The sequence below is a fragment of the Oxyura jamaicensis genome, chromosome 1 (assembly GCF_011077185.1).
Source record: "Oxyura jamaicensis isolate SHBP4307 breed ruddy duck chromosome 1, BPBGC_Ojam_1.0, whole genome shotgun sequence".
In the NCBI taxonomy this organism is placed as follows: domain Eukaryota; kingdom Metazoa; phylum Chordata; class Aves; order Anseriformes; family Anatidae; genus Oxyura; species Oxyura jamaicensis.
In genome coordinates this window covers 9,776,331-9,802,989 of record NC_048893.1, presented here as the reverse complement: position 1 = coordinate 9,802,989, position 26,659 = coordinate 9,776,331, and the positions used below count along the sequence as shown (strand labels likewise).

Below are 26,659 nucleotides of genomic sequence, written 5' to 3'. Positions count from 1 at the left end.
CAAAGCATAGGCAACTGAGAATGACTTATTTTTATAACACAAAATGCAATTGATTACAAAGAAGATTTCCAGGTGGGAAAATGAAATGAATTTGTTAGCAGCTAATTAACCTCTGTATCACACTATCCAATCTGTTTAATTAAAACAGCAAAGTACGTTTATTTTAATTTATTCACCATTACTTTCTTTAGTTGATGAAAGAACATAAGTATTAAGAAGTAGAAATTGACAAAACTGATCGTAGATTTTATCTAGATTGTAAATACTGGGACCAGTACAGTACAGGAGCCCAGTTAAACAATTTGGACATCAGCTTTGCAGGACATCAGCATTGTTATTCTGAATTCATACTTAAGTAGGTGCTACAATGGAATGAACTAGGCTACATTATTTACATCTCTTGCTCTAAAATAACTAAAATACAGAAAATACCAGCTCTCCGATGCCAGCAAATCTGCAAAAGAACCTTAGAGGAAATTATATATTTTATTTATACATATGTGTGTGTGTGTATGTATTATATATATGTATTCTATACATACATATATGTTTTTTAAACCATGCACTGGGCAAACTTGAAGACATGAGGTTTTGAAATGAGTTTAATAGCTTCTCTTTTTATCTTATCATAAAAAAACACATATAACATTAATCTCTTTTAAGAATCTCTCATTGTAATTTTCAAGAAGAGTAAGAAAGAAGACGCTGGCAACTACAGGCCTGTCAGTCACATGTCAGTGCCTGGTAAAATTATGGCAAACATGATTCTTGAGGCTATTGAAGCGCACCTGGGGGACAGTGCAGTCATTGGTCCCAGCTAACATGGGTTCGTGAGGAGTAGGTCCTGCCTAACAAATTTGATTTCCTTTTATGATAAGGTCACCTGTCTAACTGACCAAGGGAAACCAGCTGATGTGATCTTTTTGGACTTCAGCAAGGCTTTCGACACGGTTTCCCATAGGATCCTACTGGACAAAATGTCCAGCATACAGCTTAACAAAAACATCATATGATGGGTGAGCAATTGGCTGACGGGCAGGGCTCAAAGGGTTGTGGTAAATGGGGCCACATCAGGCTGGCGGAAGGTCTCTAGTGGGGTCCCTCAAGGCTCTATCTTAGGGCCAGTCCTCTTCAATGTCTTTATAAATGATTTGGATGTAGGACTAGAAGGTGTTTTGAGCAAATTTGCCGACGACACCAAACTTGGAGGAGTTGTAGACTTGGACAAGGGTGGAAAGGCCTTGCAGAGAGATCTGGATGGGTTGGAGAACTGGGCGATCACCAACTGCATGAAGTTTAACAAAAGCAAGTGCCGGGTCCTGCACCTGGGACGAGGCAACCCTGGCCGTACATACAGACTGGGCAACAAGACGCTGGAGAGCAGCCCTGCAGAGAGGGATCTGGGGGTTGTGGTTGACAGCAAGTTGAATATGCGTCAGCAGTGTGGCCTGACAGGCAGGAAGGCCAACTGTATCCTGGGGTGCATCAAGCACGGCATCGCTAGAAGGGCAAGTGAAGTGATCGTCCCACTCTACTCTGCGCTGGTGCGGCCTCACCTCGAGTACTGTGTGCAGTTCTGGGCACCACAGTACAAAAAGGACCTTCAACTGTTGGAGAGTGTTCAGAGGAGGGCGACAAAGATGGTGAAGGGCCTGGACAGGATGATGTATGAAGAGCGGCTGAGATCAGTGGGCCTGTTCAGCCTAGAGAAGAGGAGGCTGAGGGGGGACCTCATCACAGTCTACAACTTCCTCATGAGGGGGAGTGGAGAGGCGGGTGACCTATTCTCCATAAACACCAGTGATAGGACCTGCGGGAACGGGGTGAAGCTGAGGATATCAGGAGGAGATTTTTCACTGAGAGGGTGGCTGCGCACTGGAACAGGCTCCCCAGTGAAGCAGTCACTGCATGAAGCATGTATGAATTTAAGAAACGTTTGGACTGTGCACTAAGTCACATGGTCTAAACTTTTGGGTAGACCTGTGTGGTGCAAGGAGTTGGACTTGATGATCCTTATAGGTCTCTTCCAACTCGGAATATTCTATGATTCTAATAGAAAAAATATGCTCATATTTTGAATAGTTGCATAAATAGCAGTGGCTGAGGGGTTTTTGAATCCCTTTCTTTCCTCTTTTTTTACACATGTAAAAAAACTAAACTACAAAGAAATTATAATGTTGCATTTCTGCTTGGAAAATAAACAGTGTATTTTTTTGGCTTAGTATTACAATACTGCGTAACATGGGAGTTTTCATCTAAATTATGAAAGTCTGATCCAAATTGTGGACCACGTCATAAATACTTGACACTGACCTGTGAAGTTAATAATATGTCTTAAATATTTTTTTTTTTTAATAATTTGATTTCATTCTCTGCCTGGATAAATTCTTTACCTGGTTAATTCAATAGCCTTAAGTCTACCCTCAAAAAGCCACAGAGATTTAAAATATACAAAAAATAAGTTATACTGTATCTAAATCACAGCAATAACTTATCTTACACAGCTTGCGTGAAGAAAAAAAATCTCTCTCTCAAAAAAAAATCTCTGAATTTCCTTCTAAGTGCAGAAAGTACATTTACAAAAGGTAATATAGTTGAAAGTATTTAGTGTCATCTTTTCAGACTGCTTTGGTTCTCATACATAACAAATGTGTCTGCCATACTGACTTTTAATTATGTTAATGGGGCTTTTACCAAAACAAATCTTACCCTCTTCATTAAGATTTTACTTTAAATGATTTTGCTAGATCTCTAATGTCTTAGAAGGAAAACAACTGTGGACAGCAGTTACCAGGCTTAAGAAATATCCCATGCTCACCTAATTAATAAAGAACAGAAGGAATCATAATTTAATTACTCAGCTTTGACATCTATTTTGTGAATGTCTTGCACTGAGTCACTGCAATAAAGCAAAGATCCATGAGTACACCTTATTTCAGAAGCAGTTTAGTAGCATGAGACAACCCAGCAGCTGTAAAATGTCACTCATTTTGCTATTTAACATAAAATAATGAAGACTTTTCTAGTTAATCACTACAAGAAAAAGGACTACATCACAAAACATAATTACTTTTCTTCCTAATTATTGGCTACATTACACTGGCATGCTAGAATTCATGCAGAAGAACTCTGTGATTTAAGAGCTGTATCAACGTCTTGCTATTATATTTCTTGTTCTGTCTTAACAACTGCATGAAATTAAAAGTTATCTCTGTTTTGTTCCATGGACCACAACAGGGCTTTTACTTGCCGTTAATGTGGTGCTTATGCCAACAAACTTTGAAGAACTACAGAGACAAACTTCTGAATGAGCTAGAAGCCTTCCATGCTCTCTGATAGAGCTGCTGACTGCATGCCTGTTCCCCTTACTTCCACCTCTGTATAAAGAACTTTAGAAACTGTGTTCTAATTATATCAGATATTATTTGTCAGTTATTTAAGTGCACTTATTTCTATAAAAATGCAGCCATACCCTCAGAGCCAGGCTAGGTACAGGCACAGCAGCCGGCTATATAGCTCATTAGACTGCAAGGGCTGCAAAATGTACTCGAAGTCCACTTTGCCTGCACCAAATCCTTGGAAAACCAGACTGCTGGCTGTCAGTAGGATGGAGAGAACCCCAGTCTCTCCTTGGAAACACTCCCTCCCTTAAAGCCAGTTTCAGCCCAAGGCTGCACATATGCTCCAGACAGCAGGAGCAGCAAGCCTGGATCTTCACTGACAACTTCTGATTTAATGTTCCAGTTTTCCCTGTTTCTTTCAGCTCTTCCCAACTCTGCCCAGAGAACAGACATTGGTTTTAACAACTCACAAGGAAAAGGAAATGGCTAATTCTAAATCTGCACACCTCCAGGCTCTGGAACAGGCTCCCCAGGGTAGTGGGCATGGCACCAAGCCTGCTGGATTTCAAGAAGTGTTTGGACAATGCTCTCAGCCATAGGGTCTGATTTTTGGGTGGTTGTAAAATGTGTGGGCAAGACATGAGGAGCGGCTAAAGTCCCTTGGTTTGTTCAGCCCAGAGCAGAGCAGGCTGAGGGGAGGCCTCATGGCGGCCTGCAGCTCCCTCACGAGGGGAGCGGAGGGGCAGGCGCTGAGCTCTGCTCTCTGGGGACAGCGACAGGACCCGAGGGAACGGCATGGCGCTGGGACAGGGGAGGGTCAGGCTGGGGGTTAAGGAAAGGTTCTGCACTCAGAGGGTGGTCGGGCACTGGGACAGGCTCCCCAGGGCAGTGGGCACAGCACCAAAAGGAGGAAGACTCAGTGATCCTTGTGGGACCTTTCCAACTCAGAATATTCTATGTTTCCATGATTCTTGAGGACTACTACATCTCAGCTCTCAACAGCACCATTAAAGGGAATTACCAAAGCATGACCTAAGATTTCAGAAAGCCAGAGGAAGGAAATACAAGTGTTGAAATAAGAATAATTAAGTTTCCTATGTCTCATGTTCCCCTATAATAAGGAAGGTATTTTCTTTTCAAAGTCAGCTACCAGTGGACAAATTGGAAACAAACTATCAGCAGTGGAACAGGTTGTCCTGAGTAGTTGTCTCCTCCCTGGAATTCTTCAAAGTCAGGATGGATGGGGCTTTGGGCAATCTGATCTGGTGAAAGATGTCCCTGCCAGTGGCAGGGGAGTTGGAACCAGATGATCTTTAAGGACCCTTCCAACCCACACCGTTCTGTGATTCTATGATCATTTGCAATTAACAAATGTTTAGATGATGTACTCAAAAAGTCTTAGTCCAGACTGTGTTTTCTTCTCTTGGTATCCCTCAACAAAATAAAGTAACACCCTTTGCTGACGTAACACAGCCCTGCTGAAAAATGCCAGCCTATACAAGTTAAATAAAACTAAAACATTCTGAGTGGTGAAGTGCTATGGCAAGACTATATTTCAGTCTTATTGCAAGACTACTATTTCAGCAACTCATAGTTTATATTATAGCATTTGAAGTCCAGAAGTCAGCTAAATCATTAAACCTAGAATAGAATAGAACAGAACAGTTCAGCTCAAAGGGACCTACAAAGATCCAACTGTCAGTTGGATCAGTCCAACTGTCTGACCACTGCAGGGCTAAACAAAAGTTAATGTCCAGTTTGAACTTGCCCCTGGACAGCTTTGTGCCATTCCACATGTCCTGTCCTCTGTTACGAGTGAGAAGAGACTGGCACCTCCCCCTGCACTTGCCCTCCTCTAGAAGCTGTAGAGTAACCGCTCTGGGTGAAGTTGTTAGCAACAGTATATTGGGTGAAATTAAACTTGCTTCTAGAAGATCATTCAATCTGGTAGAAAACCTTGGCTGGAAGTTTTCTTTCACTTTTTAAGTGGAAAAAAAAAAATCACTCACACAGCATAAAAAGTTTATCAGGAAAAAAAAAATACCAGAATTATATGCAGAAACTGAAAAATATCAGTAGTGCCAGGCTCCTTAGTTTTACTGTTCCCATGTGGTTAAGAAATGTAAAACTGAAGTTCCTCTCTAGAGAAGCAGCATATCTCACAGGACTAAGAAGAGAATCCTAGCTGAATGAATTATTCATCAGGGGTTATTCATCCATGTTTAAAAGCAAATATCTGCTCCAGATTATAATAGTCATATCTTTATACTTATGTTTCATATTTTCAAGGCAAATACACAGTTCATTGCAAATATAGTTTGGGACTACCAAATGGGAAAATGAAAATAGTGTGATAGCATTTTCCATGAAGCTCTAAATTACAGGCAGTTATAGGAGTTGGCCAAAAGCTGTCAAGATTTCCTAAAACCTAATGTCCCTCCACCAAGACCTACAGTTGTTTGCGTATGTATTTATGCAGTCCTGATTTGCTCATAGCTGATAGCAAAAGTGAACTGGAGAAAAGTAAACAAATACTTGGCACAGACCACATTTCTGGTCAAATCAGACATAATTTTACTATTGCTTCATTGAATTATGTAGAATAACATTGCTCATTTTGAAGAGCCTCTGCTCCATGTTATGTTCATCTGCTCTGTGGCAAGCCCTCGGAAATACCTGCCGTTACTTGTACTGCTACTCATTGTTTTCAGGACATACAAGAGTCAGAATTTCACCTTTTGTTTAAATTTTATGAAAAATCAGAAATACACTATGCACAGGGGATAGAAGGATAAGAATTCCTAAATCCCTTAAGCAAAACACATCTCTTAAAAATAGGATTGACTATTGCTCTCAGAGTATTTTAAATCAATTCAGAACGAAGCTCATATTAACACTTATACCAACTGCAGAATAATATAGACATCAAAACATTTCTGTTTCCAACTACTGCACAAGCCACTGCTCTTAGAATATCAACTCTTGCTATACTTTAGGTACATAATGTCTGGAAAATGCTTTTACAACCTTTTAAATACCCAAGCCTTCCAAGTACCACTTTAGCTCTTTTTGCTCTTTCTAAAGATGAGTTGTGACAAAGACAGCCTGAATTTTCATCTAGTATCTTAAAAGAATCCTGTGGCAAAAGAACAAGATAAGCTATCAAAGCCTGCACAACTCCTGAGGTTTTGTCATTTGAAAAACAGGGGGCAATGGAGTGAAGACAGACACAAATATCTCTACTCAAGAGAAAAAAAAAAAAATCAGCCCACCCATCTCAGAATTTCAGAAAAGCATTATTTCTAATATAAAATAATATGCACAGTCCCAAGCCCATATCTGTATGCTTTTATCCCTTTTTGACATTAAACACTTTAAAGTATTTTGGGGTATAATTTCCTTGAAACAAATTAGGAAATCAGAAGGAATAATTGCCAAAGTTTCCTATTATGAATTGCATTCTGCCTCTGAAGTAAGAATCTAAACTTTGTAATATCTTCTGAATTTCTAAATATTTTAGAAGTCTGCCTCCATTGTGGAAAATCGTATTTGAATGTTAGTGTCTTGCTCCATTAATTCTTTGTGCATGTTCTGTTATACCATTTTTTCCATTATAAAAAAAAATTATTCTCCAATTAGTAATTCAAGATTAGTAGAATTAAGTTCATACTCCTTTTCCCACAAACATTAACACATTTCTTAAAGACACCATGACTGTAGTGGAGAATGAGGGGAACTGACATACAGAATTTGCCTAGGAGATAATGGAAACTAGTCAGAGCCCAGTTATACTGGCAAAGATAGATCAAGAAGAAAAACACGATTATTTTTGAAGTGATGATATTTGGTAAAAAAGCTTAAAGACAAAGAAAACAGCATCCTTCTAAAATAAATCTTATTATTTTACCGATTCACCTAGGATAGTAAAGCAATGGTAAGAATTATTTATCACAAATTTAAATTAGCAACTGAATTTGAAGGTGAAATATAGAATCATAAAACTAATTAGCTTCATCTGTGTTACAAATTCAACAAAGACTCTTAGAAAATATGCACAACAGCAGCCTGCAGAAAGCTTTTCTTAACATATTGTACCTCTCTATTGTAAACTAAAGAACCTGCAGGGTGTTAATAAATTGAGTACAATAGCATATCCTGCTTTTAATAAGGTTTTTGTTTGGAAAGTGCATTAAAGAATCATTCAAAAAGAAGGCATTAATGCACGTACACGGTGCCTTAATAATGAGAAATCACACCTTTTTCTTTTTCTTTTTTTTTTTCCACCCTTTCCCCCAGTTCCTTCCCTCCACCCCTTTTCAGAAGCTTTTTTTTTTTTTTTTTAAATTAGCTGCCTGGTAAATAAGTAAAAAGTGTATTAGATGTCTTTTACTATATTTGATTTCTCAGATAAAATACAGTGCTTGAAAGATTCCGCAGTGATTGAAGGTGTTTCATCTCTTTATTCTAAGAGCCTTTTTGGCTAGTTCCCTACCAGTGAAGTACTCCACTGCCCACATGAGATTCTTTCAAAGCTTTGTGTTGCAAAATTATATACGCCTATATTCAACATAACCATTTTAAAGATGATAAATAACCAAAAGATATAGCAGAAAAACCCAAAAGATATAGCAGAAAAGCTCTCTACTATAGTTACATGTTTAAGAACTCTGCCTATATATAATCTTGATTCTGATTGTAAAGCTACTATTTGCCTCCTTTTTTTTTATCAAGCTCCTAATTGATTTAAGATTCCTATTGTATAGGGGAAAAAAGAAAGAAAGAAAGAAAGACTAAAGCTGTAAGTGTTCAAATGATTAATCATGCTAACCCAAAAGACAGATCGGGAAACAAATGCATAGAAGAACTCTTCTATTGCAACCCCAATTTTATAAGCCGCCTGTGATTTTTATAAGCCTATGATTTGGTGGAAGAAAAATTATATATAAGCCCACTGTGCATGCTTGCAGCCCAGAAAGCCAACTGTATCCTGTGCTGCATCAAAAGCAGCATGGCCAGCAGTGCAAGGGAGGGGATTGTCCCCCTCTGGTCTGCCCTCATCAGAACCCACCTGGAGCCCTGCGTTCAACTCTGGGTCTAGAACAGAAGAGAGATGTGGATCTGTTAGGGCAGGCCCAGAGTATGGCCACAAAGATCATCAGAGGGCTGGAGCACCTCTTCTATGAGAAATGGCTGAGAGAGTTGAGGTCGTTCAGCTTGGAGAAGAGAAGGCTCCAGGGAGACCTTTGCAGCTTTTCAGTACTTCAAAAAGGGCTTATACAAAATATGGGGAGAGATTTTTAACAAGGCATGTAAAAAGAAGGACAAGAGGTAGCAGTTTTAAACTGAAAGAGGGTAGATTTAGATTAGATATAAGGAAGAAATTCTTCACTTGAAGAATTTTGTGTGTTCACTGGAATAATTTCCCCAGAGAAGCTGTGGATGCCCCATCCCTGGAGGTGTTCAAGGCCAGGCTGGATGGGGCTTTGGGCAATCTGATCTAATGGGAGGTGTCCCTACCCATGGCAGGTGGTTGGAACTGGGTGATCTTCAAGATCCTGCCTGACCCCAAATATACTACGATTCTATGATTTTTAGACTCAGAATCATCTGAGGGAGTATAGGAAGTTATAAAAGGAAAGCTCCAGGCAAGCTAGCAAGAGTCATTACCCTTAAAAGCTGTTCTTGTATTTATTTATTTAGCCTTATGGACATGTTTCTAATACCCAGCTATTGTCTCCTAGAAATTCGTAAATCGAAGGGCACCGGTGAGACCTTCTAAAAACAATCTGAACATTAGTGGCATGATGCTAGTGACAGACAAGGGGACAATGGGATCCTTTTCCCAGTATGGAATGCTAGAAAAAATCTGCACTCATCTGATGAAACCTGGAAACCTCCAGAAAGGCTTCAGGACAGGCTTGTTCTCAGTGAATTTGTACATTAAGATGAATGTCTTCTTACTAATTCCAGCAATCCTAGGAAAGTAAGGTCAGTTCTTCAAATACTGTAACTGCTGTATTTCCTATCAATTTATGAGAAAGCACTGTTGAAAACTTGCTGAAGTGCTTGTTCCTGCAAAATTTGCCCAGCATTTTTACAAATCAAAAAGGTGTGAGCAGTAAGTATCAGATAAACATCAGAACAAACCCTGAAACCACACAGTTTCAGTAAGTGATTCATTCTTATTTCCCTCTGCACCTCACCGTGCACACACATAGCCCTGTCCCCTGAGCGGAAAGATGTCAGAGTCCAAACAATCACTGACAGAAGAAAGGTATTTCATTCCTTTCAGTGAGATATGGCACATTTAATTTAAATTATGCACAAATCAAAGCTATATGTCACATAAGTGAAGGTGGCACACAGCCCTTCAGAGAAGAAAATATCATCTTCCCGAAGACCTTTACCATCTGCCTGTCAATTGAAATCAATCATTCCACATATTTTTTGCGAGTCACATATGGTTTAGATGTGTAAGGCCTCATCCAAAATTAATCAAAATCAATGGAAGATTTATTTCACAGTGTTTTGGATCAGAACATTGTGTCAAGATACAGACAGCTTTGACACTTTGCCCATCATTAGCATTGTTTAAACTTCCACAGAATTATTAAGTACAGATTACTAGGAAAGGATCCCACACCTACTTTTTGGACCTGTGGGGAACTGGTTCTACATCCCAGTTCTGAAGCCAAATCTAAACATTTCAATTCCCCATGAATGCCCTTTGTGATGAAGAGGACTACGAGAGATACAAACCATAAGAGAGCTACATCCTCTCTCTAATGATATTAGAGAAAAAAATGCTACAGTTACCTTCTCTGAGCATCTCTTTTTTAAAAGACAATCTTTAATAAACTGCCTCCCTAGAATGAAACAGTACTAACACTAGAAAATTGGTTATTTTGTTTGTTTTCTGGTTGAAGCTTTTAAGACATTTGATGCAAAAAACAACAAAGCATTTGATGCAAAGATGCTTTGTTGCAATGTCCATGGTAAGTTACAGACAGTCCTGAAATCTAAAATCTTCGATCTGCAGGAAAGGTCAAGTGCTGCCTACTACTGCCCTGCTCCTGCAGGTCACCTCTTGGGTCACCTCTATGTATCAACTCTTGTTATGGAAGACTTGTTTTATATCAGTTATCCTTCTTATCTTTCATTTCTTTGCTGAGCAACTTTTCACTACAGTTTTACACAACCCATGTTGATTAAGAAAAAGTCATAATCCCAAAGTACTATTTCTACAACCTCCTGTCTCACTTTTAAAGCCGTAAACACAAGCTTTTACATTACCGTGACAGCAAATGCTGTCTTGGAACTATCAGGAAACATCATTTACACGGAAGAACGTAAAATTATATTGTTTAAAAGATAAGGCATATTGAAAGGATTTTTCATGTGGCATTTTAATGTGATAATTAATTCCTAGAAGTCTGAGTTTCAGTCTTCATATAAGTAAGTGGATGCTAATAGGCCATGCATAAAGACTCTCCTCACTAAAATACAAATGAGAAATCCCTTATGTTTATACATGTGTAAGTACAATTAATATTGCAACCCAACTGGAAACAAAATTGCTTTAGTTAACCAACCATTGCAATGCAATCAAATGTGGTATCAATTGTAATTGTAGAAGATCCATTTGGGGAATAACAGTAATTATTTCATAAAGAATTCTCCCCTCCTCCTTCCAATTCACATGCACGCAATTTTTTTCATGCATCTCTGCACCAGCAAAGTAATTGGACCATCACAAGTGTCAAAAATACCATCATTTCATTCTGCAATACACAGGAAAATTCAAACTGACAAGGCTGTTTCATTTAGCAATATTGGGTTGTACCTCTGATTTGTAACTGCATTAATCTAAAAACGTTTAAGTAGTTTTTATTTCTCCAGCTGTACATGCAGCTAGGGAATTGTGCAATGCTGATGGAGTGGGAAGCTAAGAATGGCATTTCTTTGTCTGCCTGAAGCTAAGTACTTTGGATTTGCCTTCACACAAGTATTCTCTAAAGACTTAATACTTTTCTAATGTAAGTATTCTTCTAGGGCTGTTGAGGGAAACTGCAGTTCAGATATTTTAATTGACTTTGTGTTTAATCAGAAAACAACCCATATTGCAATCCAATATTAATGATTTCTTTTTTTTTTTTTTTACTCAGAAGACATTCAGTATTCTTCATTAGTATTCTTAATATTCCTTTGAATTGTTTTGTACTTTCTAGTAATTTAATTAGTAATTACTAAAATTATTTTGACATTTAATTATCAATGCAAACCACTGAAATCCATTATGATCTTTATATCTGTCAGCCACCTAAAAGTACTTATGTCAGCTGCAATGTGACTGTCAAGGACATTGATGATCATGTGCTCATTAGAGCCAGAGACTGTCCCAAAGAGTTTCTTTCTATAATGACTTATGTGCAGTGCTGCCGGAAGGGCTTTCATCACCCTAAAACAAGTCCTGAAAAAGGAAATAAACCTCATAAAGTATGATGCAGACCATTCATAATGCTATCAGAAGTATCAGAAGAAAGGCTATCAGTAAGAACCCTCATCTTCAGGAAGTTTTCCTGTACATCTTCTGTATTCCATCACAGCCATTAGGAGAATGAATTTTCCAGTGAAAATTAAGTTCATCAGAAAGATCTGCGTGCAAATTAATTTGAACAGGCATTTTCTAAAAAGTAGGCCAGAAGAGAAAGATAGATAACTTCTGGCAAAAATGGAGCAAATTAGATTATAAGAACCCTAATACATTTATTTGAAATTTAATTGCGTAACCTAATGTCAAGGTTATTATACAGTCCACAGCGTTTTCAGCCAATTTCAAAACAGTAAAGCACAAGCTTGGTTTGCAGTTACTTTATTATAACTCCAAATGCCTATTTTTTTCTTTGCTTTCTTTTTTTTTTTTTTTTTAAACCACAGTCTTTTTCTTGAGCCACAACATTAATACAAAATCACATTTCAAAATTACTTTGAGTTCTCTCCTTGGCAATTAATTCTGATGAGACCAGAAGCTTCTCTGGTATAAATGACTCCTACTGAAATTAAAGGGTAAAAATAAAAACAAAGTTGAGACAGTGTTGTTGATGTGATGCCACTGTGCTCAGTTAGAAGCGGTATGATTAGAAGGGGCATCTGACCTTATTCACGCTGTTCTGCACAGAGTCCATGAAACCTGCAGGTTTTGTTTTCTATTGAAAGCAGAAAAGGTTCCTGTAGCATTCTCATTATTGCATCCCTATGGAACACGCATTCTGTATTTTACCACATATTAGAAATTGTACCTGAGCAGACAGCACACTTAAAAGCATTCATGCTGTATCCAAGACCCTCTGCATTCCTGAAAGCCAGTCACTTTTATCTGATTTTGGCCTAACCTCAGAGTTTGGGGCTGGTGGTTTTTTTGTTTGTTTTTTTTTTGGGGGGGTTGCAGAACTGTATGTTTAAGTGTCTGAGGAACACTGGAACAGAAAGGACACTTTAGAAAAGCATTGTGCATTTATCTGTGTGCCTGTATGACGCTAGTGGATGTGCAAACAGTCTAGGTTGGTAGCAAAATCGCATAAAAGCACCATCTGCTTTTATTTCTGAAGGAACAAGTAATAATGGCATAATAAATGACTTTGACACTCAGCAGGGAACTGTAGCCTAAAATTAACAAGCTTATAATCATGCAGAACACTATTAATTTGGCTTGAATAGTAATAAAGAACTAAAGTTGTGCATTTTACAATCGTCTCACTTGTTTTTCAGTAAAATCTGAAATGATTTAAGAAGAAAATTTAGCATTTGACCAGGGTCTCTTTCATAAGTACCAGAATATTGAAGAGAAGAAGATATTAAAGTAAAGAAAAGGATTCTTAAAGAAGTCCATGACTCAATATATACAGCTACATAGACAACAAAATCCTTCTCTATTAAGCTTCTACCTACCAAATAAACATAACTTGTTAAAATCATTTGTATGATTCTGTGTTTCAGTGCCTAGAGTAGCACATACTTTATAGACAGGAGCTATCACTCAGAGTTGTCTTCTCTATAATTATTCCTTGTGCAGTGAGACAAACAGATGTTTTGTGTGTACCTCAGAACTACATTATGGGCCTGTGAAGCTCTCTATGAGTTTATGAAGGGTAAAGTCTGTTTTATTCTCTAGAGATCTGGACAGAGGCACTGGCTACTGCATAAAATGTCCAACTGTAGGCAAAGATTCCTTCTGTGGTGCATGTATAAACAACATGTTTGTAAGAATATAGTGAACATTAGAACAAAGAAAATTCTGAGGTTAAAAGGAGAAAAACTTACCCCAAACTCATCCCTCCACTGATGAGATGCTTGATACTTCTCTGCTTCTTTAGCGAGGCGCTGAAGAACAAAAAAGAGACATACATTTTAGTCTTCGCTGATTCTTCACATAGCAAAACCTTTCTTTTTTATTTTCTTTATGTTTTCTCTATATAATTCTCTATAGAGCTATGCCTTTGCACTTACTTGAAATTTATGTATACTTGAGTAAAGATGTAGTGTATTTTCAAAAATTCCATTTTCTATATTACATACTAATTTAAGCACTGCAATCATGCATTAGAAAGCTTAACCCTAATTCCAATGTTATTTAAGATGTTCTAGCTAAGTCTGAAATCCATCAATACCGATAATACTTTCTCCCTACACACCTTATCTTATACATATGAGTTTAATCTACCATCCAGTTACAAGTATTTATTAGAATCTTAAAACACATAACAAGTATTTTATTAGAATCTTATTGCCCCATCAAATTATCTAGCTTCAATTACACAAAGTACTGACATGCCCCGTCATGATTAGGGACCCATAAAAACTCAGTAATTTGTACAAGCTGTAGTCTGGTCCCATGTACTGAATGAACTTTAGCCACCAGAGAACATCAGTAAAGCTCCTAGATGGCATTTTTCCAGTTTAAATTAATTTGAAAGAAATCCAGTTTAGACACTTAGCCCCACCGGAATCAAAGGACAGTGCACAGGAATGAATGATCAGATGAGCCTCTTTCAAATCAATCTCTTGTATAGACATCCACTATATTGGTTACATGTTCCTCTAACAAAATTATTATCCTTTGAAAAATAACTGTTTGCACATGCTTATGAGAAGTTACTACAATTCTGAATACAGAAGTCGCTAAGCATAATGCTTGTTCTCCAGTTTTGCTTACACGGTTTCCCCAGTGCCTGCAGGCACCTATCCTCAAAGAAAGCAAGCAGTACAGCTCATAGGGACTCAGCCACATCCTAATTTTTGAGTGAGTGACTTTGAGAACTAAGTTATTTTATAATTAATAACAGTTTCTGGATAGTCATGGTCCCTTTCTAACAGAATTGCTCTATCCACAAGCTAACTAGGGATGACAATTCTTTATTGCGTGATGGTGTGTGCACAATAAGCCAAATGATACTTTTAATATTCAGATCAGTTCCTACCCAAATGAACTGGTGGTCTAAGTCATGTTTTCAGTTGAGTCGACTGTCAGTTCTTGCTAACAACCAAAAGGGTATGACCGGAAAGTTCATGGAAGCTGGAATTGCAGAGATGGTGCTGTCAGAATCGTGTCTCAGCCCCACTACAGGATGGCAACCACCATGGTATCTGATCCCACAAGGACATTCCATGTCCCCCCCTCTAAAAACTAGCAGGTTGATAAACTTCACAGATGTCAGAAAATAAGCATACCTCTTATGTGTTTTATCTATTCAAATGATTTTTAGCTCACAAAGTTACTAGCATCTTGCAGGCATTCCCAACCAAAGCTGCCCTCCATAGTAGCCAAGTATTACATTTACAAAAGCAAAACTGTAATATAACTTGATGCATTACACTGGCAAAATGTAGCCTAACTCCCCCTTGCCCTCAGTGGACAAATCCATTACCTTAGATACCTACAGCATTTCCAGTTTTCTGGTAATACACTAGAATAATTTTGTACAAGTACAAAGCAAGATAAGATGCTTATTGACACCTACTGCACAAGTAAATAGCTGCAGATAACACTGCCCTCATTTCTCTGTCTGCTTCATAACCTTAAGATACCCAGCGATCTGCAATTCTTCTCTGCAAAATATGTTAGAACCCAAATTTACAAACTCATAAATTGATTATGAACAGAGATCTATAGTAAGTATTAACATTACTATGAATTTCACATTGGAAGAACTGCAGCCACACCTGATATTCCTCAACTTTGTGAAAAACTAGAAAATTCTCAGCTAATCTGAGCTATAAATTAAAAATGCTGAAAGCAAATTTAAAAAGTAAAGCTCCTTAGCTCCTCGCCACCCCTGGATTTCTACAGTTCCTTGTGTCTTAAAATAGCTTCCAAACTGAGAAGTTGCCGTTTGCTATATGCTTACAGAGCTTCGCTCATAGGAAAGCACAAGCAACTGGCTATGGAGAACCAATAATGATCAATGAATAAAAGTCTATGTAGTTTGACTCAAATAAACAAACAAACAAATGCCATTTTAATGGAATTGCATGTTGTCCCCGTGGCTGTTAACACTAGGTACAGCAAGAGGCTGATTCAGCCTTGTAATGTCTTGCTCATTGCCTACATGAACAATCTCTGTTTCACAACAATCAATTTAATTTTTGTGCCAGTTACTAGACCAATCTTCCAGAATATATCTAAAACTTTAGCTGGAGCAGAATGTAGGCCTATTTTTTTTTCCCGATATTGTATGTCAGAGACAGAATTACAGCCTAGCCAACTTGATATCAGTCCAGTATTGGTTTCCTTGAAACAGATCATCTTTTCCATCAACAATTCCCATAAATGCTATATGAATTATTAATAGTCAGTAAAATGGCTCTTAGCCAGGACTAGAAGAAATCTGTAAAATGAGTGTTCACATGAGTAAATCATTTAATCTCTCAAAGTGGGGATGAATATTGTAGTTGCACCTTATATCCCTGCAACAGAACACTCCTGTAATTCTATAGCTATGTAAGTTACATATGCAAAAAACACATGGGATCACTTCCCAAAGATCAGTGTACTACAGTACTCTGAGTTCCCAGCTCACCTTCAGCAGACGACTATCAGTGTTCACATGCAGGATATCACACGGACAGATCATGCAAGGATTTCATGATCAAAAAGGTGGTTTTTGTTTTGTTTCTGGTGTCTGTTTTGTTGTTTTTCTTTTTTGTTGTTGTTGTTTTGCTTTGTTTTAAAAGATAAGAGCTGATAGGAAGGTTGTGTATACACAAAAAAAAAATCATTCTCTCCTATGTAACATCTTTGATATTTTTAGGGAAGATAATGGAAGAGTATTAAAAACAAAATAGTTAAAAAAAGTATTATGTAAAGCTAAGAAGTTCTCAGAAGTTCTTCATTTCTATGCAAGGACAAGTTCTACTGCTAGAGATAAATGGACTCTAATGACTGAGCCATTCATACATCTTTCCACAGGGAGAGTGCTTTGTTAAGGCAGAGTAAGAAGTCAAGACTCCATGTCAACAATAGCTAGATTGTGAAGCAAACTCAAATTACCTCTGCCCCTTACTGCAACACAAGGAGAGACTAATTTTTCATCTCTCTCAAAGAAATCATGCCTGCTTACTTTTGAGGTACGCAAATGTCAGGGCTTGCCTTCCCTGTTTTGATAGAGGAGTCTCTGGAGAACACCAACAGAAGAGTAACACAGCAGTGTGCTGACACGCCCCACTTTCGGTCTCATTACAGCACAGGTTTAATAAGGTAACACCTTCTTTAACTCCATGGCCCACTGCAGCTCCCTATAGGTTTCTCTAGCAAATAGTAAAATGTTTGAGGTGGTAATTTTTATGTGTCAGAAGATGTGTTAGAAGAGGTTCTAAGACTAACACACAAAACAGTAATTCTGTGTGTTAGGCTTCAGTCATTTCTCACTTTGTGCCTTTGTATGAATGCTGTGAATATGACAGCCATAAAAAGTATTCAGGCCTTGAATGAAGCCCTATTTATACCATCTTTTTAGTTAGAGAGGAAGAGAAACCAAACACTATTGAAAAAGGGGGGAGGAACAAAACTAATATGCAACAAACATTCTGGATTACTTCAAGGTACAACAACAAAAAAACACTTTACAGACTGCTGGAGAACAAGGATTCTCTATTATGGCAGTGATTCTCAAATTACTCTAAAATGCTACACAAATTGAGAAACCTTGCCCATGAGGAACGGGCTGCAAACACAAACAAAACACTGTAGCATCTATTCTTGTGCTTTTGGAGGATGCCTGGCTGCTTCCATCATGAAGTGCTTCTTGGTGCTTCCAGCTATGGGTTGAAGAGAGCTCATGCTAGATTTATGAAATGTGATTGACACGGTCAATCAAAGTCAAGGTGCTTGAAAACACCATAATTAAACAAAATAATAGATGTCCCATAATAAATGAAACTGTTATTTCTATTTATGTATTTATTTAATTCAATTAAAGCTTGTCAGTACCTTGCTACTTTTTTAAAAAATGTATCAGTTTTTCAGACTCTGTTATCTTCACGAATATTCAGGATACTTAGATCATTAATAAGAGAACAACCATCCCTTGAAAGTCAGCCACTGCCCACAAATCAGCATTTTTTTAAACAAACATTGAAAGAAGTCAGGGGTTACTTACTTCTAGTGTTTCCTTAGATCTTTCAAAGAGAATTGTTACCTTTAAAGCAAAACTCCTTGTTGTGAAAGATACAAAAAGATGGAAGTGTGATTTACTCCATCAGCCTATGAACTTTTATCTAACTTTTAAAGGGATTACAAGATTATCAGAAAAACTACCCCAAAAGCCAGCTGCCTGTCAAATCTCCAAACTGACCACTTTCAAAGGCCTTGTCCCTAGATTCCAAGTGTATGTTTTGAACTCTGAAAGACAGCCTTTCACGTAGCGCAGACGGGAGGAAAGAGCCCTGAAGAATCTTTATCTGATCTGGAAAGATCAGCTCCCTAGAAAGCCTATTCATCTCCCAGCCTTCACTTGAGTGTGCATGTGTCATATCTTTATCTCCTCCTAACCAGCAAAGAATTCTGCCAGCTAATGGCCCAATTACAATTATATTCAGTACAATGAAATCAATCTTTTTTTGTGCTTCCAACGCTTCTCTTTTATCTAGAAAATAATATTTGACTACCCCTTGATATCCTAAGCTATTAGAAAAATGTGTAAGCATAGAGTTGTTAGACATCAATAACTTGACAAAGCTTTCTAAAGTACCAAATCCGTGATATTTGAAAGCTTATTTTAATAAGAGAAATATCCAGGGAAAATACAGAAATACCAGGCTTGAACAGAACAATATAGAAACACGCAAGAAACTTCAAATCCTGATTTAAAATATGATCCAAATACTCAATTCAGTTATTGCATAAACAAGATAAAAGCCACAAGTGGTATCTGTAACAGCAGCATTAAACATGGTTTTCAAATCTGCATCTGAAACATAAATATTGTTTTTCTGTAGATGATTATAAATAGCACGTCACTTACAAGAGAGAAAAATAGGGAAAAAAGTATCAGACTGGGATACCGTGTCTGAAGTGCCAGTGGAAATTTCACCACAGCTTTAACGCAGACTGACAGAAATTTAAAGATTTGTTTTTTAATCTCAGTTGGCTGTTACCATCTGTTTTAAGTTAAATTAGAACTATTTTCTGTCCCCTTGACTTGATTCTACTGGCTTTACTTGCATGGAGCATGTTTGTTTTTGTTTTGTTTTAGTAATAAATTAGTCAAATACTCATGGATTATGTTATTCAAGAGTTTTCCATTACTCTTCTGTATAAAAAGATCACCCAATTTGGCCCAAAGGGGTGTGATTTCAACAAGAAACACATGCAAATTGGAAGGTCAGCAGCCCAAAAGTGAGCTTGGGAGTGCTAATGATAGTAAGTTCATTACCCCCATATAAATGACACAAATTTATTTTTCTTTGTCCTTGCTTCCATACTCCCAGTGGGACTGGGAGGGGTTAACAGACACCAATTACCTTTTTACTTGTAACTCTCATTAATATATTTGGTAGATGACCTTCCTGACAAGCAGGCATTCATAATTATTGCCAGCACAAAAGCTGATCTAGATTTGACAGAGCTGCAGCACTTGCTAAGATTATCCCCAACCATAAAATGTTTAGATTGTGCCAAAACACGTATGTAATTCTGCTGATTTAAAATGTAACCACAAAGTGTAAGATCCACTCTTTCAGATTATTTTTTTTCTTTAAAAATATTTGAGTGCTAATGCAGTGCAAGTTTCCATGATATTTCCCTCCTTCAAATAAGGACCGTTGCCTTATGTACCATTGTATCCCTTTACATAAAGGTCATAATCCTCAGTGTAACCAGAATTTCAATACTTGCATAGATCATTAAACCATACACCCCAATTTAGGCACTTCCTCTAAGAACTGCAGAAATAAAAGCACAATTTAAAAGTAAAATTGCAACAGCATTAGAAATCCTAACAGTGCAGATTAATACACAGTTGGGGTTTATACAGCCTTTGCCACTAAAGTAACTGTTCACAGGAGAAATTATGTTTTTAATTTTCTACAGAGAGGACATTTGTTTAACTATGCTAACATACAACAGACTTCTGAATAACAATTCATCGTTTTGTCAGAGAGAGGCACTGCTAGGTCAAGAGTAAATTATTGGCAAGAATCAGTTACAGATCTCCATCTGTCCCTGTCTTGTTTCAGCCATATCTAAAATAAATGATTCTAGTACAAATCAGAAACCATCACCAGTTTAGAACCAGAGGGCCTCAGTTATGAATTCTTACACTAACAGGACACAAAGGAACAGTAGCATAAAGTAAGAAATACGTTGTGGTCACTTCCTGAAATTTCCAAGAGATTTCGTATTAATGCAGTATCCCCCTTCAGCTGCCTACGTACAGCTCCTGTTCTTTGTAGAGTTCCAAGTCTTAGAAAACTGGCGATCCAGTTACATTTCTTATTTATTTCTCTTCCTCTCTTTCCCTCTTTCTTTCTCTTCCTTTTCATTTTCTCTTTTCTTTCTTTTTCCTTTTCTTTCCCCCTTCCTTTCTTTCTTTTTCTTTTCTTTAATTTATGATTGCTCACTATTACGACTTATTACTTCATCTTCGATATTACCTTAGAAGCCCATCTTAGTCTAGGAAGTTTGGCGTGATACCAGTGAACAATAAGGGGTGTTTCTCAACCCAAAGTGGATTCAAAGATTAAGATGCCCCAAACTTTACTTACTGTTCTTGCTTATAGAATGATTGCTTTATACAAGTCCTTCTCTAACTACCATAATGAACTGTGAATGCCAATAACATTTCTTTCTCCTTTGTCTTCAGCTTGCTGCTAGCACCCTCAAAATTTGTACAAATTATAACTATTTATTTTAGGATACAGCACAAATATCCATGTACTGATTTTATAGTTAGGATAGTCATAACTTGTAACATATATAAAATAAGACACAACTAATGCATACAGAAGTGAAAAAAAAAAGCTGTTTCCGAACTCTGAGAAAATTTTCCAATAATACGGAATAACACATACATGTTAGTTTGATCCTATAGCTGAATGCCCTCTGGTGTTTCAAATAGCTAACATTCCAGAAAACAGCAAAATTGGAACACAAGAAACAAAAACAATAGTCTGTGAATGAACCTTTATTACAGGTACCAGTATTTAAATAAAGGCAAGAACACCAGACACAATCAAGAGAGGGCAAGAGCAAACTGCTCTTTTTACACAAATCTACTGTATATACAATTTATGTCTCCTTTAAAGCATTTTTATCTCTATGACAGAGAAATAACATTGAAAAAATGAGCATACAGTAATCCAAGTGGTATTTTGCATCATATTTTCTAGACTTTATCTGATGAAATGTGAGGTAAGTCGTAAACTGTTCTATGCAGCATGTCAGCAGCTGTATTATGTTTGAAAGTAGTTATGCTCAAATATGTTATGCTGAAGTAATCCTGCAGCAACTGTTCGAGAAATTAGAAGTTAACAGGATTTTATTTTATTTTACACTACAGCAAAGACACTATGTTCACTCAGAGCATGAAGAAGTCTCCCTTTTCCGCTTATCTGATTTTTTTAAGGTTTTTATATGGTGACTGGCAGTAGGTGTTTGTTTTGTGCTGATCTCCAGCATGGTTTTATTTCATATATTTACACTGCAGAGTCACGGCCTCTCTCTCACTCTGGCATCTGCTGTACCACACGATGACAGGCTGATCTATGGTCTGTTAATGAGAACATCTGAAGCAGATAAGGTCACAGACAGAGGATGTTTATAATTGATCTCCTGTATTCAGCATAAACCTTATATGAAATATTCCCCAGCCATTGTCTGGAGGCAGTTTTACTTCTGTCATAGGAAGCAGCAGATGAGTCATATTCATAAAGAAAAAGGGCATGTGAGAGGTCTGCTGACATTGTGTGCTTTACCACAGCACTCTTCAAACAGATTACTGACCTAAATTTACACGTAATCTAATACATAATCTAATCAGCAGTTCACAATGTTTTTGAAAAAGATGTTATACTCTGGAACATAGTTCAAAATAATGCCTCAAATTTTGTCTTCCATTATTAACTATCACTAACAACCTAAAGTGCTAGATTTTTCTATTGTTTAGGTTAGAAAAAGTTCTATAAAAAGATGGCCTCATATCTAACACAAGGTTGCCATGTCAGCTGAAAAGAAATCCAATGGAAATAAGTTATTTTCCATATATTGAGAAGATAGGGCTTTAAAGGATTTCTGTATCTTTTAGCAACTATAGTGAAAAAAGATGTTGTTTATAATTCAAGCCAATCTTTATTCATATTGTTTAATTACATGAGTGAAGAGTGATTTTCCACAGTGAAATTTTACCCTTCTAGCAGATACGCAATTCTAAAGCAGTAGACCCTGAGAATGAGAACCCCTTCAATGAGAAGCCAAATCTGACCTACAGTATTTGAGATTACAATATTGCAGGTGAAGTTAACACATTCTGACATGAATAATCATATTGATTTTAATATCAACAGCTGGAATAGGGAGACCTAATCAAATCTGTCTCACATAGGGGTTTGACATCTAAGGTAGTGCACAATCATCTGTCCCTGAAAAAACTTGAAGATATGAAAAGTCAAAAAGGTTAAAAGCAAAAGGCCATTTGTCACAGTAACATTTCTCCACTACATAAAAGCCACCCTTCTCTAAAATACGAAATAGAACTTTTCTCTCCTACTTCTTTTCTCTTACTATGCAGATGTAAGAATTTAGTTAGTGGTATCAAATGATCTAACAGAGAAAGCAAAAGTGACATAATGCCAGTACTTCTACTCCTGAAAGAGTGCTGGAAGACACTTTAAAATATAGTATAGTAGAATTCTTAGTAAGATTTAGTAAGAATCTAAAAATCTGCAGTAGTCGTCAGAGGCACACTTAAGGTCAAACAATCATTGATTCTTTCCTGAAACCTGAAAATAAAACTCTGCTCCCAGGGCAGAAGCCAAACGAACAAACAAAAACTCCCAGGAAAGCAGTACAGATGGGTACACATCTAGGTAAGTAGACAACTGGTGAATGTTGCAAGGTGGATCTGTCCCATACCAGTCAGTAGCTGCCTGGCAACTTACTGCTTTCCACAAACCTAACCAGTAAAACTGGTACTAGGTGAAAGGAAGCCATACATGAGCCAGCAGTGTGATAGACGAATAAGGTGCAAGAACATTTCTGAAGGGCACCTTTCTGAGAACCAGAGAACAGGACAAAACAAAAGCAGACACGATGGACAGAGGTCCATAAACTTGTTCACCTTGACTGGGAGGAAATATCACTGAGGAAATAGCATACCAATTTAATATGCTGCAGAATGAGCATACAAAACATTTCTGTCCAACTATTGCTACATAGCAACAGTGAGCCTAGGAAATTCTCAGAGTACTTTGTTAATTCCATTCTTTCCACATTTATGGGAAGAGGGAAGGAGGAAGGAGATTCAGTTTGCAAGTCTGGGTATATTTCTAGAATGTGTAGAATTAGGAGATTTGAGAAGCTTGCAAGATCACGACAGCTTGATACTGCCAAAATATTTCAGTAGATGGGGGAGGAAGAGAGAGAACTGTAGAAAAAGGCATGAAGAAAACTATCAGAAAAGGAGAGAAAGAAACAGTCTGTCAAATGCACCCTGACAGTGAAATTTTGTTAGTGGTTTATAGAATCAGTAAAAGATCACTTCTTTTAACATACAATTTATCCTTCTCATTCGCTGAGGTTTCAAACCCTTACTACATTTTCACTCTAATAATTCATCTGCCTTAAACGCAAGCCACATTAGTGTTATATTTTTAAACAAGCTTGAAGTGCAGGACACATGCTGAAACCATTAGACTGAAATTGCCAACTGCTCTGACAAATCACAAACTGCGTAACACCACCAGCTACAGTTCACTGCCTGCCTTAGGAAACTCTTTCAAGCTTCACAGCTGAGCTTGTAACTTCACAGCCATGATTAGAAGATGACACATACACTGAGTAGGCATGCCTTGTTACCCCGCTTTTTCAACTGTAGTACATGTATAGTTTTTAGCCACACAGGGAGAAATCAGTACTACATACATTTATTTTAGAAACAGCTAAACTAACCGACTCCAAAACAAATGTTCTTAAAAGTCACCTATGTAATTTTCCTCTATCTTAAAGAAAAAAAAGAAAAAGGGAAGAAAGAAGTCAACATAAATGCAGTTCAGCTTGTTTCACAGCTCCTTCAACATCTCATTGGGTTTCTAGTTAAAAACAACAACAACAACAAAAAAAAACTAACAACAACAAATGAACTGCTTAAAATGTATGCATGCTTCTAGTGCCACTAAAATCTGAATGTGATCCAAATGGGAACAGACACATCTGAAATACACATCCAACTGCCTAATGTTAAAGAAGAAAGGAGGAAAATGAATAAATCAAGTAAATACAACATTACTAAAGACAAGGAGAAGAACACATTGATATAGTCCTGCATCACTTTTGCAAGAAAAACTCTACAAAGTCAGTTACATTTAAACAAATAGAGGATGCAACAACAGTTGCATTTTGGCTCATCATCTTATAATTGGATTGAAAAAAAATGTTGTATCTAAGTTATACCAATTAATTATACAAGTTTAGTTATAATATATCATGACTTCATTCCAATAGCTGTTTATCTTTTTTGTTTGTTTGTTTTTGTAGCATTCTGCTAGTTAATGCAATTCACAGAAATAGAGTACAACCAGGTACAAAACACTGCATTCAAGATGTGTAGTGAGTTCTGGATTTACTCACACTTTGTGTGCTGAAAAACACATACAGATATCATGTTGTTACGATCCCAAAAGAAGATCAGAAAATTGGCAACTTAGAATGTGTGTTGAAGAGACAAGTCTCTTTTGGCCACATCAGAAACAGATTTAAACTCTCTCAGAATTGGATAGGCATTTACATTAAAAGGAAAAAAAATCCAGAATTTCAATAAATAGCAAGAGGGAGCAGACATTATTACCACCTCTTCCTCTGTAGGATAGGAGGAAATTATTTTATCTATGACATATACATAACCGAAAACAGCATGATAAGGTTCAAAGTAATTAATGATTTATAATAAACTGAGAAAATAGCACTAAATCTGCATTAGCATTTCCATAAATGGGCCTAGGAAATATGTAACCTTATTCACAATATAATCTAGAGCTTAAATGGTATAACCATAATGTGATTTTTTTAAAAAAGAAACAAAAAATAAACACAACTGTCCTGCTGGATTTGCAGGTATATAAACTAGCATCAGTCCCAATTTGATGGATTAAAAGTTTGTTTAAATGAATGAATCCAATTCTCAAAAAGAAGAAACACAACAAAACACCCCCCCCCCCAAAAAAAAAAAAAAAAAATCCCACAGCTGAATAACAAATGTGGCTTTTACAAGGCAAGACAGTATATCAACAGTTTTGCATGTCAAGATAAAAATGGAGCAGGTGGTAGGCTAGAGCTGCTGAATAATCAACTTGATCTGATCAACAGTCAGTGGGCAAAAGCCAAAGAAAATGTGTTACTGTTGGCAACAGCAGAAACAAATTGTACATTTAAACTGCATGCTATTTTCAGGCAATATTTCTCTAATGGAAGTAGTTCTAGCCAAAAGAAATAAAAAGTGCTTAAATAGAGTCCTGTGTAAAACTCAGGAAATGAACTGTGGAAGGAAAATGATCTTCTATAAGCAAGTGACAAAACAAACAAACAAACTTTTTTTTTTTTTTTTCCTCCTCCATAGAGGCAACAAATACACCTGCTATAACAACCACACTGGAAACATACCAGAACATCAACTGGTTCTACACCTGGCTTTGCACTGGATGGAAATCATTCCATTACTGTTGGAAAAGGATATTTCAAATCTATCCTGAATTGTCTGTGGCTGTACAGGGATCGTAAGAAAGTAATACTTAACTATAAAACCTACTGATGTGCAGAATTTGTGTTGTCAACCTTCCTTCTCAAAATGCAGTTGCAAGGAACCAGAGGGTGCTGTTGATAGCTATGGGAGTAAAGCATTCTAATGGGATGTAAAAATCATTAATTTCCCCATCCCCTTTAAAATAGCATAAAAAATTACCATGTAGCTTTAAAACTCATTATCTGTAAAATAAATTCAGCTATAAATATCTCTAGGACATCACTAAGATTCCTCAGTCTATCTTTTCCAAGGCTATATAATTCTTTATGTGCTCCTTGTAGCACACTCTGGAACAATTACCCATGAAGTGTTCAGAAGTAAATATCTGAAAATTGGCTTTAGTCCCATCTTCTTGAAAAGATTTAAATTAAAAAAAAAAAAAAAAAAAAAACTCAATACCCTTCTCCTACTTTTAAATTACTACCTAACTTACCTTGTGCTCTTTCTCTCCAAATACGTATCTAGAGAAACAGGTGTGGTATGCTCCTTGGCATTTCTTTCCTTTGCTTCAATTCTATATTACCTGGTTTACAGCTTCCACCCTCTCGTCAGCTCTTCCAATTACCTCATTACTTTTCCTGGTCAAATAATAAAACCTGATCATTCAACAGTTTCTGTCAGTAGTGACCTTCCAAACTTACTTGAAGTGTTTTTCCTTCATAGATCCCAAAATTCTGTTGCCTAATGTCTCTTCCTATTTTTGCTTTCAGTATCTGTCACTGGCATCGAAAGCTATCCCAATTCAGGGAATTATGCTTCATTTGTTTTATTGACAATCAACACAAACTTCTGATTACTGATTGTTGTATTGAG

At 37.1% G+C, this 26,659-nt stretch overlaps 1 protein-coding gene across 8 annotated transcripts in view; it reads right to left on the bottom strand.

The window, feature by feature from the left end:
• The window catches only part of CACNA2D1 (calcium voltage-gated channel auxiliary subunit alpha2delta 1), a 393,216-nt gene that overhangs the window by 187,167 nt on the left and 179,390 nt on the right, over positions 1 to 26,659 (bottom strand). For all 8 annotated transcript variants that reach the window (XM_035343652.1, XM_035343643.1, XM_035343692.1 and 5 more), the window contains exon 4: positions 13,662 to 13,721. In XM_035343652.1, the coding sequence (XP_035199543.1) occupies positions 13,662 to 13,721 (60 nt within the window). The remainder of the gene's footprint in view (positions 1 to 13,661; positions 13,722 to 26,659) is intronic.